The 12,716-nt window shown below is 39.6% G+C and overlaps 1 protein-coding gene across 6 annotated transcripts in view; it reads left to right on the top strand.

The window, feature by feature from the left end:
- The window catches only part of MAP2K5 (mitogen-activated protein kinase kinase 5), a 268,775-nt gene that overhangs the window by 205,000 nt on the left and 51,059 nt on the right, over positions 1 to 12,716 (top strand). For 3 of the 6 annotated variants that reach the window (XM_010363622.2, XM_010363621.2, XM_030930284.1), the window contains 2 exons: positions 2,593 to 2,619; positions 2,931 to 2,963. In XM_010363622.2, coding sequence (XP_010361924.2) covers positions 2,593 to 2,619; positions 2,931 to 2,963 — 60 coding nt within the window. The remainder of the gene's footprint in view (positions 1 to 2,592; positions 2,620 to 2,930; positions 2,964 to 12,716) is intronic. The other 3 variants (XM_030930285.1, XM_030930283.1, XM_030930282.1) reach the window with 1 other exon arrangement.

The raw sequence follows: 12,716 nt of genomic DNA, 5'->3' as shown, positions 1-12,716 counted from the left end.
ATTAACAGAGGAACAGAATACAGCCTTTACGGCAATATATCTGAGACAGAAAAAGGAGATAATACATCTAACTCTATGGTCTATGTGGCATTCATATAAAGAAAAGCACAGTAGCTTTATTTAATTGAGAGAATGAATCAATTACAATGATGTTACATCATCAAATTCTTGTGAAATAGAAGATATAAGTCACTGCATTGTGTAACTGTTAAAAAGTAATTGAGTATCTTAAGCCTTTTGAATCAATTTCAGGTACTGGTGCTGCTACCTTAATACAAAATTTATGAAGATGATTTCATATAATATGTTGCTATCAAAACTGTATAATAAAACCTGATAACATCTCTCTTTAAAAACCTGGGCAAAACAGTATAGTTACAAGATTATTTTAAAAAAAGACTTTGATATTGCTGTTTTTCTCTTTCTTTTAGTAAAGAGCAAGCATAAATAGTACAATTTTAAATTGTCTTAGACTAAGCTTTTATCCTGCAAAATAGGGCAAACTAGAGGCTTTAAGACCTCAGTTCATGAGGAAGTTTCCTCCCCTCAGTTAATCTGAGTCACACAACTCGTATGTTACTGGGGACAGTGTTTCCCCCATTTCTGAATTCATTTCAAAACCTCTCACTTAGAATGTTTGCTGCATGTTCTCCTCAGAGAATGTTGTCATCCCCCTGACTCTTGGAAATTTGTGAAGCTCATTCTCTTTGACGTCAGAAATGGATTTCTGATTCTTTGTTCATTACAAATGACTCTGCTGTTGAAGTAGATATATCTTACTAGGAATGTAGGGGTAGGAGGAGTATCAGTGTATGCTTGAAAAAAATATATAAAAGCAAACTCCATAGGTATCTCATGTCATAGGAGAGGTTGTCCAGGCTTTTCAGTACTTTTTTAAAGGTGGTGTAGCTTGTTACTGAAATTCTTAACTGCTTCGGGGTGGTGGTTACAGCTCCGCCTTCCCTTGTAGTATAAATCTTTACCTGCAGAATCTTGTCTGGAAGTACTCATGGACTGGAGGAACCAGAATAAGCAGGAATTCAGTACAACATTAAGCAGGGACTATCAACATAGACTAAGCCAGTCAACCTGGGACAGAGGTTTCCCAAAGTAGTGATTGGGGAGGAAGTGATGAAAAGCCAGTAAGAGCAATGAGTGGGTACCATGTTCATTTGACAAATATATGGGAAAACACTTTAAAACACTCAGGCAGTAGGAGGAAGGGTGTGCTGATCAGCCACATGGATGCAAAAGAAATGCATAAACGTAGCTGCAGCTCTTGAGAAACTCACAGTCTAGGTGAGAGGAACCAACATGTCAAAATGGATAATTTATCAACAATACCATACCAAGTATAAATGTATATAAATCCAGTTGTTTTCAAATAACTCTATGACCATAGGCAGGTGTGATACAGATGCTGGAAGGAAAGGAGCTCTGGAGGAGCCCCAGCACCACCACACCCTGGCCCTGAGGCCTCAGGCCTGGACCCTGTCCTCTGGCAGGCCCAGCTTTTCCACCGTAGAATAAAGATGATCATCCCCACCAACCTCAGGGTGGTTGTGCAGATCAAATGAGTTAGTATATGGGAAGGAATTTTTGTAAACACCTATAAAAACATATAAGGGATTATTACTAGTTTCCGTGTATTTTACCAGCTGGTTGGAGCTCAGTTATCTCAGAAAACAGTTGACCCATCAGTATTTGGTTCCTGAAAAGTTCTCTGTTAGAAAATGTAGTACCTGGAGTTTCCTTTTCATTAAGTTTATAATAACTGTAGGCTTTTTTTTTCCTGGATGGGGAGGCATTGAAGTGTTTAGTACTTTAATGACTAAGTGGATGTTTTATTAATTTTTGTGTCACGTTTTAGTAGCTTTCTAAGAAATGCAGTTTATCAGTGTTAAATGTGTGAGCAACCTGCCTTCAGAATGTTGATCAGAAACACACTCTTACTGGACTCTGCTTTTATTCCCTAAAAATTAGTGTAAAACTTGCATGAATTTTATTTTCCCAGAGAGCATTGCTGCCCTGGAAACAGGCAGAAGGAACTTTGGAAAAGGTGGAGTCGTTACCTCACTCCTAAGTTAGGGGCAAATACTTCAACCACATAATTAAAGTTTTCTTCACAAAATAGGGAATTGTGAGCAGACACTGGCAGGAATCCAAAATTCTAATTTCTGACTATGATTTAATTTCAATTTTAAATAAATCGGTTTTTAATTTAAAAAGAGTGAGCTTCATAACATTAGCAATGATTGCAACATTAAGCCCAGTGTTCACAATCTAGCAATATAAAACATTATTTATATCTGAATCGTAAACAGCCTTTTGAAATGGATTATGGTTTTTCTCCCTATTCTAATACAACCTGGAGGGTACTAAAAAGTGTTGTGTGAAATTAACATTCTGCTGACTTTCGCCTATAAATGAGAAGCGAGCTATTAACATTTGTGTATTTTCATTATGTAAATTGTGTTAACACATGCCCACAAATTGCCACCAGCAATGCAATAATTTTCTCTCAGTGATCATAATGTGTCCAAGTGAGTCATTTTGATTATGACATGCTAATTACATATTGCCTTTTTTCAGATTCAGAAAAACCAGGGATCTTTAATGGTAAGCTTTATGAGTTCAGAAAAAAATTCACTTTTCTTTTTCCTGATGGCTGCTTCCTTTGCATGCTTGAATGCCTTGTTTTAAACTTAGCAAATTGCATTTTGAAGAAAATGCAAACCTTTAACTGCCTGTATTAGATTAGGTACCATTAGAAATAATAGAACATCCTGAGCATCAATGTTTTGATAAGAGTTTGCTGTTGTTGATTAATCTTGCTATATTTTATTGCATTAATGATTTTTTCTTTCCACTCCACTGTAAAGATATTGCATAGAGGCTAATACTTTTTCCTCTCTTCTTTTCCATTGCAGCCTCTCCAGCTTCTGCAGTGCATTGTTGATGAGGTGAGGCATCGTCTTATGTGCTTTCACTCCTAAAGTCATTCCTAATGGTGTGGAAAGCTTATATTTTGTTTCCTAATGAAGCACAATGCCCAGCATCCTTGGAGCAAGTTGTGTTGTATGGCTCTGAGCTGTGTTACGTGAACTGGCCTTGTCCTGAATCCCACTCTTCTGATTCTGGCCAAGAAACCCTGCAAAAACAGACTGTCCCGCAGGCTGGTCCTCAGGGGTATCAGATGCCCTAAAGACAAAACACAATAATATTAATTGACCCTTTCCCTGGCCAGATGGGGATGGAGCTGGAAATTAAAATGGTATCATTTTTTTCTGCAACAGTTATTTAAAGTCATTCAGTAGGCAAGGATCAGAGTTGAAGAGCAAGCATAAGCTGGGTGAAATTTGCCTGCTTTGAGTTATTTACCCAAAGCATATCAGAGCGATAAAAGGGCTCAAAAACTCTAGGTCAACAGTTCAGCTTTAATTTCCTAGTTAGGCATTTTTCTCAGAATATACCCCTAACATCTTGTGTATTCTAGTAGCTGGAAGCCTGTATTCTCACATTTTAATTGAGCTTACTTCTGATCATCCTGCTCCATTGAGTTCCACTGTTCCTTTGCCTTCATGAGGCTAATCTACCTACTTTTCTCTCTCAACCAACTTTGTCTACTTCTTATTCTGACTTTAAATTCCTTTTCTGTAAATCATCAATCTTATAATACACAAGGCTTTCAAGAAACATTAACATTTTCTTTAACAAGTGAGCTTTTTTGGGCTTGGGTTTGCCTACTAGCAATGTTTATTTTTTTAAACTTTAATTTTATAATATTTAAAACACTTGTGATTAGAGAGGAAAGGCAATAAATGATTCAGATAGGAAAGTTTGAAAGAAAAAAATTGTAATTCATAATTATTCCTCTCAATTAAACATCTGCATAACTAGTTACGAGATTTGGGAGAAAAAATAAAGATCCTCCTAGGAAAAAAACAAACATACACACATATCACAATAATAGTAAGTGTGGGGCTCTAACATCCTTAATGGTTGCATCAGTCAGTCCATATATCCCCTGCAAGCCATAAACCATGTTGATGTAAAAATGAAGGCATCGTCCTGAAACAAATGGAGGCTCCATTATCTCAAATATCAGACAGACCTCCTGGATCTAACAGCTCATCAATATCCTCTGTCATCTTATATTCCAAAAGCATACTATCCCCATCAGAATCCTCCCAATTTAACTGGTTTTCCTGAGGTCCTCCTCCAGTTTTGCTTGGGGAAGTGCCTGGGGAAACTTGCCTACCCAGTTTTGTGCACAGCCTCCTGTGTTTCCTGGGCTCTCCCGTTGGTCTGCCAGGCTCCTAGGCATCAGAACATCCAGGTAAAGGCATTCCTTGCCAATACTATATGTGTTTCTGGACAGCTCATTTGAAGGTTTTCTCCATCAAATAGATATTTTCATTCCTTATTTAAAGTAGCAGTTATTGCTATTCAATTTAAAATATCTTGTTTAATTTGGGCAAAATCATGAGACTTTTGAAATTACCATAGGGAGATGTTCTATTTAAGGGATGAAGATTGATGAAGAACGATCATGTGTAACTTAAATGGTATATTTTTCTTCATAGCATTTCTTTGTCAAGAGAAAAATGTAACTTAGACATCTATTCCTATGTACTCTAAAACCATCCTCCTTGTGGAAACTTGGGAAATGAACATTGCCTTTACTAAAACCAGGTTGATCTTGGAACTGAGCTGATATTCTGCAATAAAAGTATTAGGAAAGGATTGGCCAGATGACCTGCCTTAGACAAGATGAATCATAGCATCTCGGAGAGGAAGAATTGGTGGGGTCCTGTACTTACTGCGCTTGTCCTGTGTGTCTGTCAGAGTTCTCATTGCTGTGATGCAGTGTTCCTCATAGGGTGGCCCAAGGACTGATTGCCTCAGAATTACCTAAGACTTTTGTTATCATGCAAATTCCTGGCCCCAGATCACTGAATTAGACTTTCTAGGGGTCGTGCCTAGAATCTACTAGTTTCCCAGGTAACTCTCTGCACATTAAAGTTTGAGAGCCACTTCTCAAACTTCTCTTACTGCTTGCCAGGGCTAAGTCTTCCCCTTTAGTTCCCACAGGGCGGTTAGCTAGCTAGCTTCATTTGCATCTGACTTTTAGGCCTTTTATTTGTGAATGAATATGCCCAGTTGGGATTTGAGCTGTTTTACTGCTTGGGAGTAGGATTTACCCCATTGTGAAATGGGTATCTGATGCTAGTATGTACTATTTCCTGTTAGAGAAAAGTCAAATCAAAAATTACTTCCCCTGAGGGAGCCTAATTCAGACAAGATGGGTGTATTTGGCGTCACATACAAAATAGCTATCACAAAACCCAGTGTGACATATTATTGTGTGGATTCAACTTGACCTCCTGTTACGGCCTGGCAAAGAGTGAAGATGTAGTAAAACACCACTAAGGTGGGCAAGAGCCAGTCCTGAAGTGGCCAAAGATGAATGTTAGAGCCAATCTGGGAGTCAGGAGGTGGAATCATGGAACAAAGCCAGGGTTAGCTACCAGATGTCCAAACAGAAGACACCAAAAACTAAACAGGAGTAAGAATCATGACTTTGAAACTCAGACCAGAGATCAGGAATTGGGAGGGTAGCCAAGGTAACAGGAGAATTGAGCTCCAATCAGAAATCTGGGTGGTCCAAGTAAGTTTTGATGGGTAGTGGTTTTCTGAATTGGCGCTGGCTAGCTGAGGTGTAAGTGATAGCTTAAAGACATCATCTGGTGCCTCAGAGTTGCTTCTCAATAGAACTTTTTACTTTAAGGTCCTTATGTAATCAGGTCCTCCCTATGTCCCTGAATACCTGCGTTGTAAAGTGCTTTGGTTCTTTATAAGTGATGTGTGTCTATGTGTACCTGAAGCCTTAGCCATCTGATATCTTTGGGGAATAAGTCAGCCCCTATTGTCTAGATAACTGAAATTTATGACTGTAAGCTCTGACAGCTATGAGAAATTTGCATTTTTAGAAAGAAATGTTTCTAAAATCTATTTGTTCTTGGCAGCCTGTTGACGGAGTGTGGTGAATATCATTTAACCTTTTCTCAGTGACTTAGTCCCTTGTTCTGAACATGGTACTGAATGTAAACTTTGATGTATTGATGCCCTCCAGGGCTGTAAAATTGTGTGGGGTTTACCTTATTCTTTTCACTGAATTTTGCCAACCATTTTGCCAGAGTGTTTGGTGTTGACATTGATATTCTCGGGCCTCTTGAAGTGTATAGAGCCCTTTGCCCCCAGGCTAACGCGCCTTACATGGCTGTACTGTTCTGCATAGTACTTTTCCTGTGCCCTCTTGTGATTGCCCCTGTTCTCTATGGGTATTCCTCATTCTTGTCGATGGGTACCTTTTGTCCCAACAACCCGACCATCTGTCTTTGGTTTTTTTCTTTGTTTGTTTTGTTTTGTGTTTGAGATGGAGTTTTGCTCTTGTTGCCCTGGCTGGAGTTCTGTGGCACAACCTCCACTCACTGCAACCTCCGCCTTCTGGGTTCAAGCAGTTCTCCTGTCCTAACCTCCCGAGTAGCTGGGACTACAGACACACGCCACCACACCTGACCAATTTTTTGTATTATTAGTAGAGACGGGGTTTCACCATGTTGGCCAGGCTGGTCTCGAACTCCTGACCTCAAGGGATCCGCCTGCCTTGGCCTCCCAAAGTCCTGATTCCATATGGTACTTTTTAGTTTTGCTAAGGTCATTATCAGGAGTGCAAAGACCGAAGACAGGCCGAGCACAGTGGCTCACGCCTGTAATCCCAACACTTTGGGAGGCTGAGGCAGGCAGATCATGTGAGGTCAGGAGTTCAAGACCAATCTGGCCAACCTGGCGAAACCCCGTCTCTACTAAAAATACAAAAATTAGCTGGGCAGTGTGGCAGGCACCTGTAATCCCCGCTACTCGGGGGGCTGAGGCAGGAGAATCATTTGAACCCAGGAGGCGGAGGTTGCGGTGAGCTGAGATAACTGCACTCCAGCCTGGGTGACAGAGCGAGACACCCTCTCAAAAAACAAAAAAAGCAAAAAAAAGGAAAAAGGAGAGGAGAGGAGAGGAATCTCATGTTCATGAAGTGGGAGGCTTAATATTGTTACAATAGAAATACTCTCAAAATTGATCTACAGATTCAGTGTAATCGTATTAAAATCCCAGTAGGCTTTTTTGCAGAAACGGATAAACTAATCCTAAAATTCCCATGGAAATGCAAGGGACTCAGAATAGCCAAAACAATCATTGAAAAAAAAAAAGAAAACAACGTTGCAAGATTTCTACTTTCTGATTTCAAAACTTACTACAAAATTACACTGATCAAGATAGTATGGTAGTGGTAGAGGATAGACATAGGGAATAGAATTCAAAGTCCAGAAATATATATGCATGGTCAATTGTTTTCTGATGAGGATGCCAAGACCATTCTGTAGCAAAAGAATAGTCTTTTCAACAAATGGTGCTGAGACTACTGGATACCCATATGTAAGAGAATAAATTTGGACCCCTACCTTACATCTTACACAAAAATTAACTCAAAAAATGGATCAAAGACTTAACTGTAAGAGTAAAAACTATGACACTCTCAAAAGGAAACATAGTTGTAAATCTCCATGACCTTAGGTTAGCAATGGTTTCTTAGCTATGACACCAAGAGCATAAGCAAACAAAAACAAAAGGAGGGCTTTATCCAAATTAAAAACTTGTGTGTGTCAGAGGACACTATCAAGACAGTGAAAAGACAACCCACAAAATGGGAAAAAATATTTGCAAATCATATATCTGATGAAGGCCTGCTATTCGGAATATATAAAGAGCTCTTACAACTCAGTGATAAATAAAAAGACAAATAGCCCAATTTAAAAATGGGGAGAGGATTTAAATAGACGTTTCTCTGAAGAAGATGAACAAATGGTCAATAAGCACATGAAAATATGCTCAACAATTAATTAAGGGAATGCAAATCAAAACCACAATGAGACACTACTTCATGCCCACTAGGATGGCTATAATTTAAAAAAAAAAGAAAGAAAGAAAAACAGAAAATGACAAGTGGTGACAAGAATGTGGGGAAATTGGAACCCACGTAAATTACTAGTGGGAATGTAAAATGGTTCCGTGGTTGCTGTGGAATACAGCTTGACCATTCATCAAAAAGCTAAACATAGAACAATTATATGACCGAGCAGTTCCACCTCTAGGTAACTATTCAAGAGAATGGAAAACATATGTCCGCATAAAAACTTATACATGAATGTTCATAGCAGCATTATTCATAATAGCCCAAATGTAGAAAAGAATCCAGAAGTTCACATTGGACCATAAGTAGGAATGAAGTACTGATAAATGCTACAATATGAATGTACCTTGAAAACATGCTAAATGAAAGAAACCAGACACAAAAAGCCACATATTCTATGAAATGTCCACAATAGGGAAGTCCATAGAGACAGGAAGTCAATGAGTTAGTGATTGCCAGGGACTGGAGGGGAGAAGGGAATTGAGAATGACTATCATAGGTACAAGGTTTCTTTTTAGGGTGGTAGAAATATTTTGGAACTGAGTTGTTACTTTAAAAGGGTGAATTTTATTTTTTGTGAATTATCTCTAAATTTTCAATGTCAAAGAGAAAAATAGAAAGCAGAGAGTTTCTCTGTAATGGCCTGTGTTTAGTTGCTTGGCTGGATAGGATGGACTTCAGCAGAAGAAAAGAGAAGACACTCTTAAACCACATTCCATTTCGTAGAAGACTACCACAGCTAGAAAAATGTGTATTTTTGTTTACTTCAAGAGACATTTATTGAGCTCCTGCTTGGGTCATGATCTCTACCAGGTGCCGGGATAAATCCCTGTGCTGGATGACTTCATGATCTAGTGGAAGACAAACTCATGAAATAGATTTGATTCATTATGTTAAAAACTATAATAAAGCCATATAAACAGTGCTGTGCAAGGTTGGAAGATGTGGGAAGCTAGCAAAGCATCAGAGAGGAGATGATATTTGAGCTGGGCTTTGGAAATACCTTGATATTCACAAAATGAAAGTGGGGAGAAGATTGTCCCAGCAGAGGGAGGGACACAACCATAGGTGTCTAAGTGTGAGGCAGCTTTGAAGACGAATAGTTGGCCCAAAGTGAAGCTAGAAAAAAATACAGGGAGCATCTCAAATGCTGTACCAAAAAGCGTAATTGTTGCCCTGTAGCCAAGGGAGATGATTGGGAGGTCTGACATGTTGAGATCTGTATTTTTTTCTAAGACAGTTCTATTGAGGTAGGTAGTAGGAGAAATGAGACTGAAGGAGAATCTTAGAAGCTAGCTATTAAATATTGATTGATTGATTGATTGATTGAGATGGAGTCTTGCTCTGTTTGCCCAGGCTAGAGTGTGCAGTGGTACAATCTTGGCTCACTGCAACCTCCGCCTCCTGGGTTCATGCAATCCTCCCATCTCAGCCTCCCAAGTAACTAGGATTACAGGTGTACACCACCACGCCCAGCTAATTTTTTTTGTATTTTTAGTAGAGATGGTGTTTCACCATGTTGGCCAGGCTGGTCTCAAACTCCTGACCTCAAGTGATCACCTGCCTCAGCCTCCCAAAGTGCTAAGATTACAATTGTGAGCCACCACACCCGGCCTTTAGAGGCTTTTTAGTAATATTGTTATAAAGGAGGCTCTTCCCTCATTTTTCTCCTCCCTTTCCCAGTCCTCCATTTTCTCATCCCACTTTGTTCAGTGTCACCCTCTTCTAGAACAGAAATGTTAGCTGCCCCTTAGTCGGCCTGACTCACATAGGTAGAAGTATCTAGCCATGTGATTAACTTCCATCCTCTTCACTGAGCATCCAGGCTGGGCTGGCATCAAACAGTGCCTCCTTCCGCCACCGGTCATCTTCACTAGCATTTCTAGAAAGCACCAGGGGAGCCACGTCCAAGTGGAGCGTCCATGTGAGGCCTCTTGTGAGTCCAGGTGTTTGGTAGGGTAGATGACTGTCTCTATTCATAATGATTCTTTTTAGCACCACCATAATGATGTGCATATGCCAGCCAGGCAGATAAGTAAATAGTAGAGGCTCTCTTATGTCTTCATTAAGTTTTATGGTTAGAGTCATAAGAACTTGCAGAAGACATACACTTTTATAAGTGGGATTTTGTAATGATGAGGTGTTGAATTCAGGAGGTTTTGCCAAGAAAGTCTGTTTCCGTCTTAAGCAAATCCACTTTAGTCCTTCTCAGACCTAATGGAGAAAGCCAGCATCTCTCCCCCACACTAGGGCATAAAGGCCTCTTCCTAGAGCTGTGGCTTGCCACAGTGCTACCTCTCTATTGGCCCAGAACCCTGGCATTATTACAGTGCTCCTACAAGGGACACTGTGTTTTGAGTATCATATGCATTCCAAATAAACTCTAGGATAAACCACCTGTTCCTGATTGAAGGAGACTGCCCCTATATGGCAACATTTTCTCTCTCTCACCCTCTTCTTATGCTGCTTTCTTTGATCAAGAACAAGAAGAAAGTAATAAGAGACAAAGTAAAGATACACGTAAGTTTTGAATACAGTTGTGCCTTATGGAATGTGAAAGTTACATTTTTCCCCAGCTTTATTGAGGTACAATTAACAAATAGTATATGTATTTAAGGTGTACAATGTGATGTTTTGATAAACATATACATTGTGAAAGGATTGCCACAATCAAGCTAATATATCCAACCCCACACACAGTTACTGTGTGTGTGTCTGTGTGTGTGTGGTAATAACAGTTAACAATCTACTCCCTTGGCAAATTTTAAATATATAATACAGGATTATTAACTATAATCACCATGCTATATTTATCTTATAAAAGTAAGTTTGTACCCTTTGACAAACACCTCCTCATTTCCCCCACCCTCCAAGCCCCTGGTAACCACTCTTCTACTTTGCTACTGTGAGTTCAACTATTTTAGATTCCACATATTAAGTAAGATCATGCAGTTGTTGTGTGTCTGACTTACTTAGCATGTTCATCTGTCTGAACCTTCAGGTTCATATGCTATTGCAAATGACAGGATTTCCTTTTTTAAGGCTGAGTAAGATTCCATTTTGGCGTGTGTATCCATACCACATTTTCTTTATTCATCTATTGACTGATCCTTGGGTTGTGTTCATATCTTGATTATTGTGAATAATGCTGCAGTGAACATGGCAGTGCAGATGTCTCTTCAGGATAGTGATTTATTTCCTTTAGATATATACCCAGAAGTTGGATTGCTGAATCATAGTGTAGTTCTATTTTTAGTTTTTTGAGGAACCTCCTGCATGCCGTTTTTCCATAATGGCTGTACCAATTTACATTCCCATGAACAGTGTATAAGGGTTCCCTTTCCTCCACATCCTCACCATCCCTAGTTACCTTTTGACTTTTTTATAATAGCCATCCTAACAAAATGTGAGTTGACATTTCATTGTGGTTTTTATTTGCATAAAAAATAGTATTTCTAAAAGACATTTGCAAATCAGATTATATCTTCCCATTGGTACAGTAGTTCATTTTCACACATTTCAAAAAGCACTTGACCCCTTTATGTTGCTCAAAAACCCAACCTATAAAATAGATGAACATGAAGCTATTTTGATTTGGCCAGAGGATGGGAGATTTAGATCTCCACCCCCTTTCCCACACACCTGCATTAAAGAACTGAGAGTTCCATAGATTATAGTTTGAAAACCACTGATGATAGCCCAAAAGTCATTCTGTAAACCTGTGTTAATCCCAGAGCTAGGTACTGGGAATGGAGAATGAATAAGATGCTCTTGCCACCATTCAAGAGCCGCTACTCTATTAGGGAGGCAGACAAGTAAACAGTCGTATATGCAGATCACTAAACTGCAGGTAGTGTAAGTGGTATGAGACTTGATGGCCTGGGCTCTCAGAGGACCACAGTGACTGTCATTTCAACCACTCACATAAATGGGTATTTACGATATGGTATTTAACGATGTTTGTAGCCATATAAATTCTGTAATTAAAGTGCGGCCAAGGTGCTGGGGAAACAGGAAACAACTCAGTGGAGGAGACAGGGACTACCAGGGAAGCTCTGTAGAAGAGATGAGACTGAAGGATAGCCAGTAAGAGTTAGCCTTGGAGACATCTGAGGCAGGGGGTTCAGTATGGCTGGGGTGTTTGGGCAAGTATTATGAGATGAACCAAGGGCCACATTTTGAAGGATCTTTATACCCCATGCTGAGAGATATTTGTAGCGGAGGGAGGATGGGGAGACTGAAAGAGTTTTAAGCAGGAGATCAACATAGCCAGATTTGTGTTTTAGAAAAATCACTGTGGCAGAGCTGTGAAAGATGGATTGGAAAGGAGATTGGAAGCTGTAGTTCCGATCAGAAATTGGAGGGGTTTAATCAGGACAGCCTTAGCGTGTTTGAAGGGTATTTAGGAGATGGAACTAACTGCATTTGGTAAGTAACTGGTTATAAAGAAGGGTAGGGAGGTGGGTTCAGGGATGAATCACAGGACTTGGGCAGTCAGGTGCATGGTGGTACCCTCCTGAGATGAGGCACACGGAAAGAGGCATGTTCAAGGGATGAGATGATTAGCATTCTGTTCTTGAGAGATCATCGAGCACCTCATTCAAAACCATATTCGTTCCTGCTCCAGATTCAATTATGAGTTTAACAACTAGACTCTAAGTTCCTAGACATTTTATTTCTATCTTCC

This window comes from Rhinopithecus roxellana, chromosome 5, assembly GCF_007565055.1.
Source record: "Rhinopithecus roxellana isolate Shanxi Qingling chromosome 5, ASM756505v1, whole genome shotgun sequence".
Lineage (NCBI taxonomy): Eukaryota > Metazoa > Chordata > Mammalia > Primates > Cercopithecidae > Rhinopithecus > Rhinopithecus roxellana.
The sequence above is the reverse complement of the archived record's forward strand: the minus strand, read 5'-3'. Positions and strand labels throughout refer to the sequence as shown.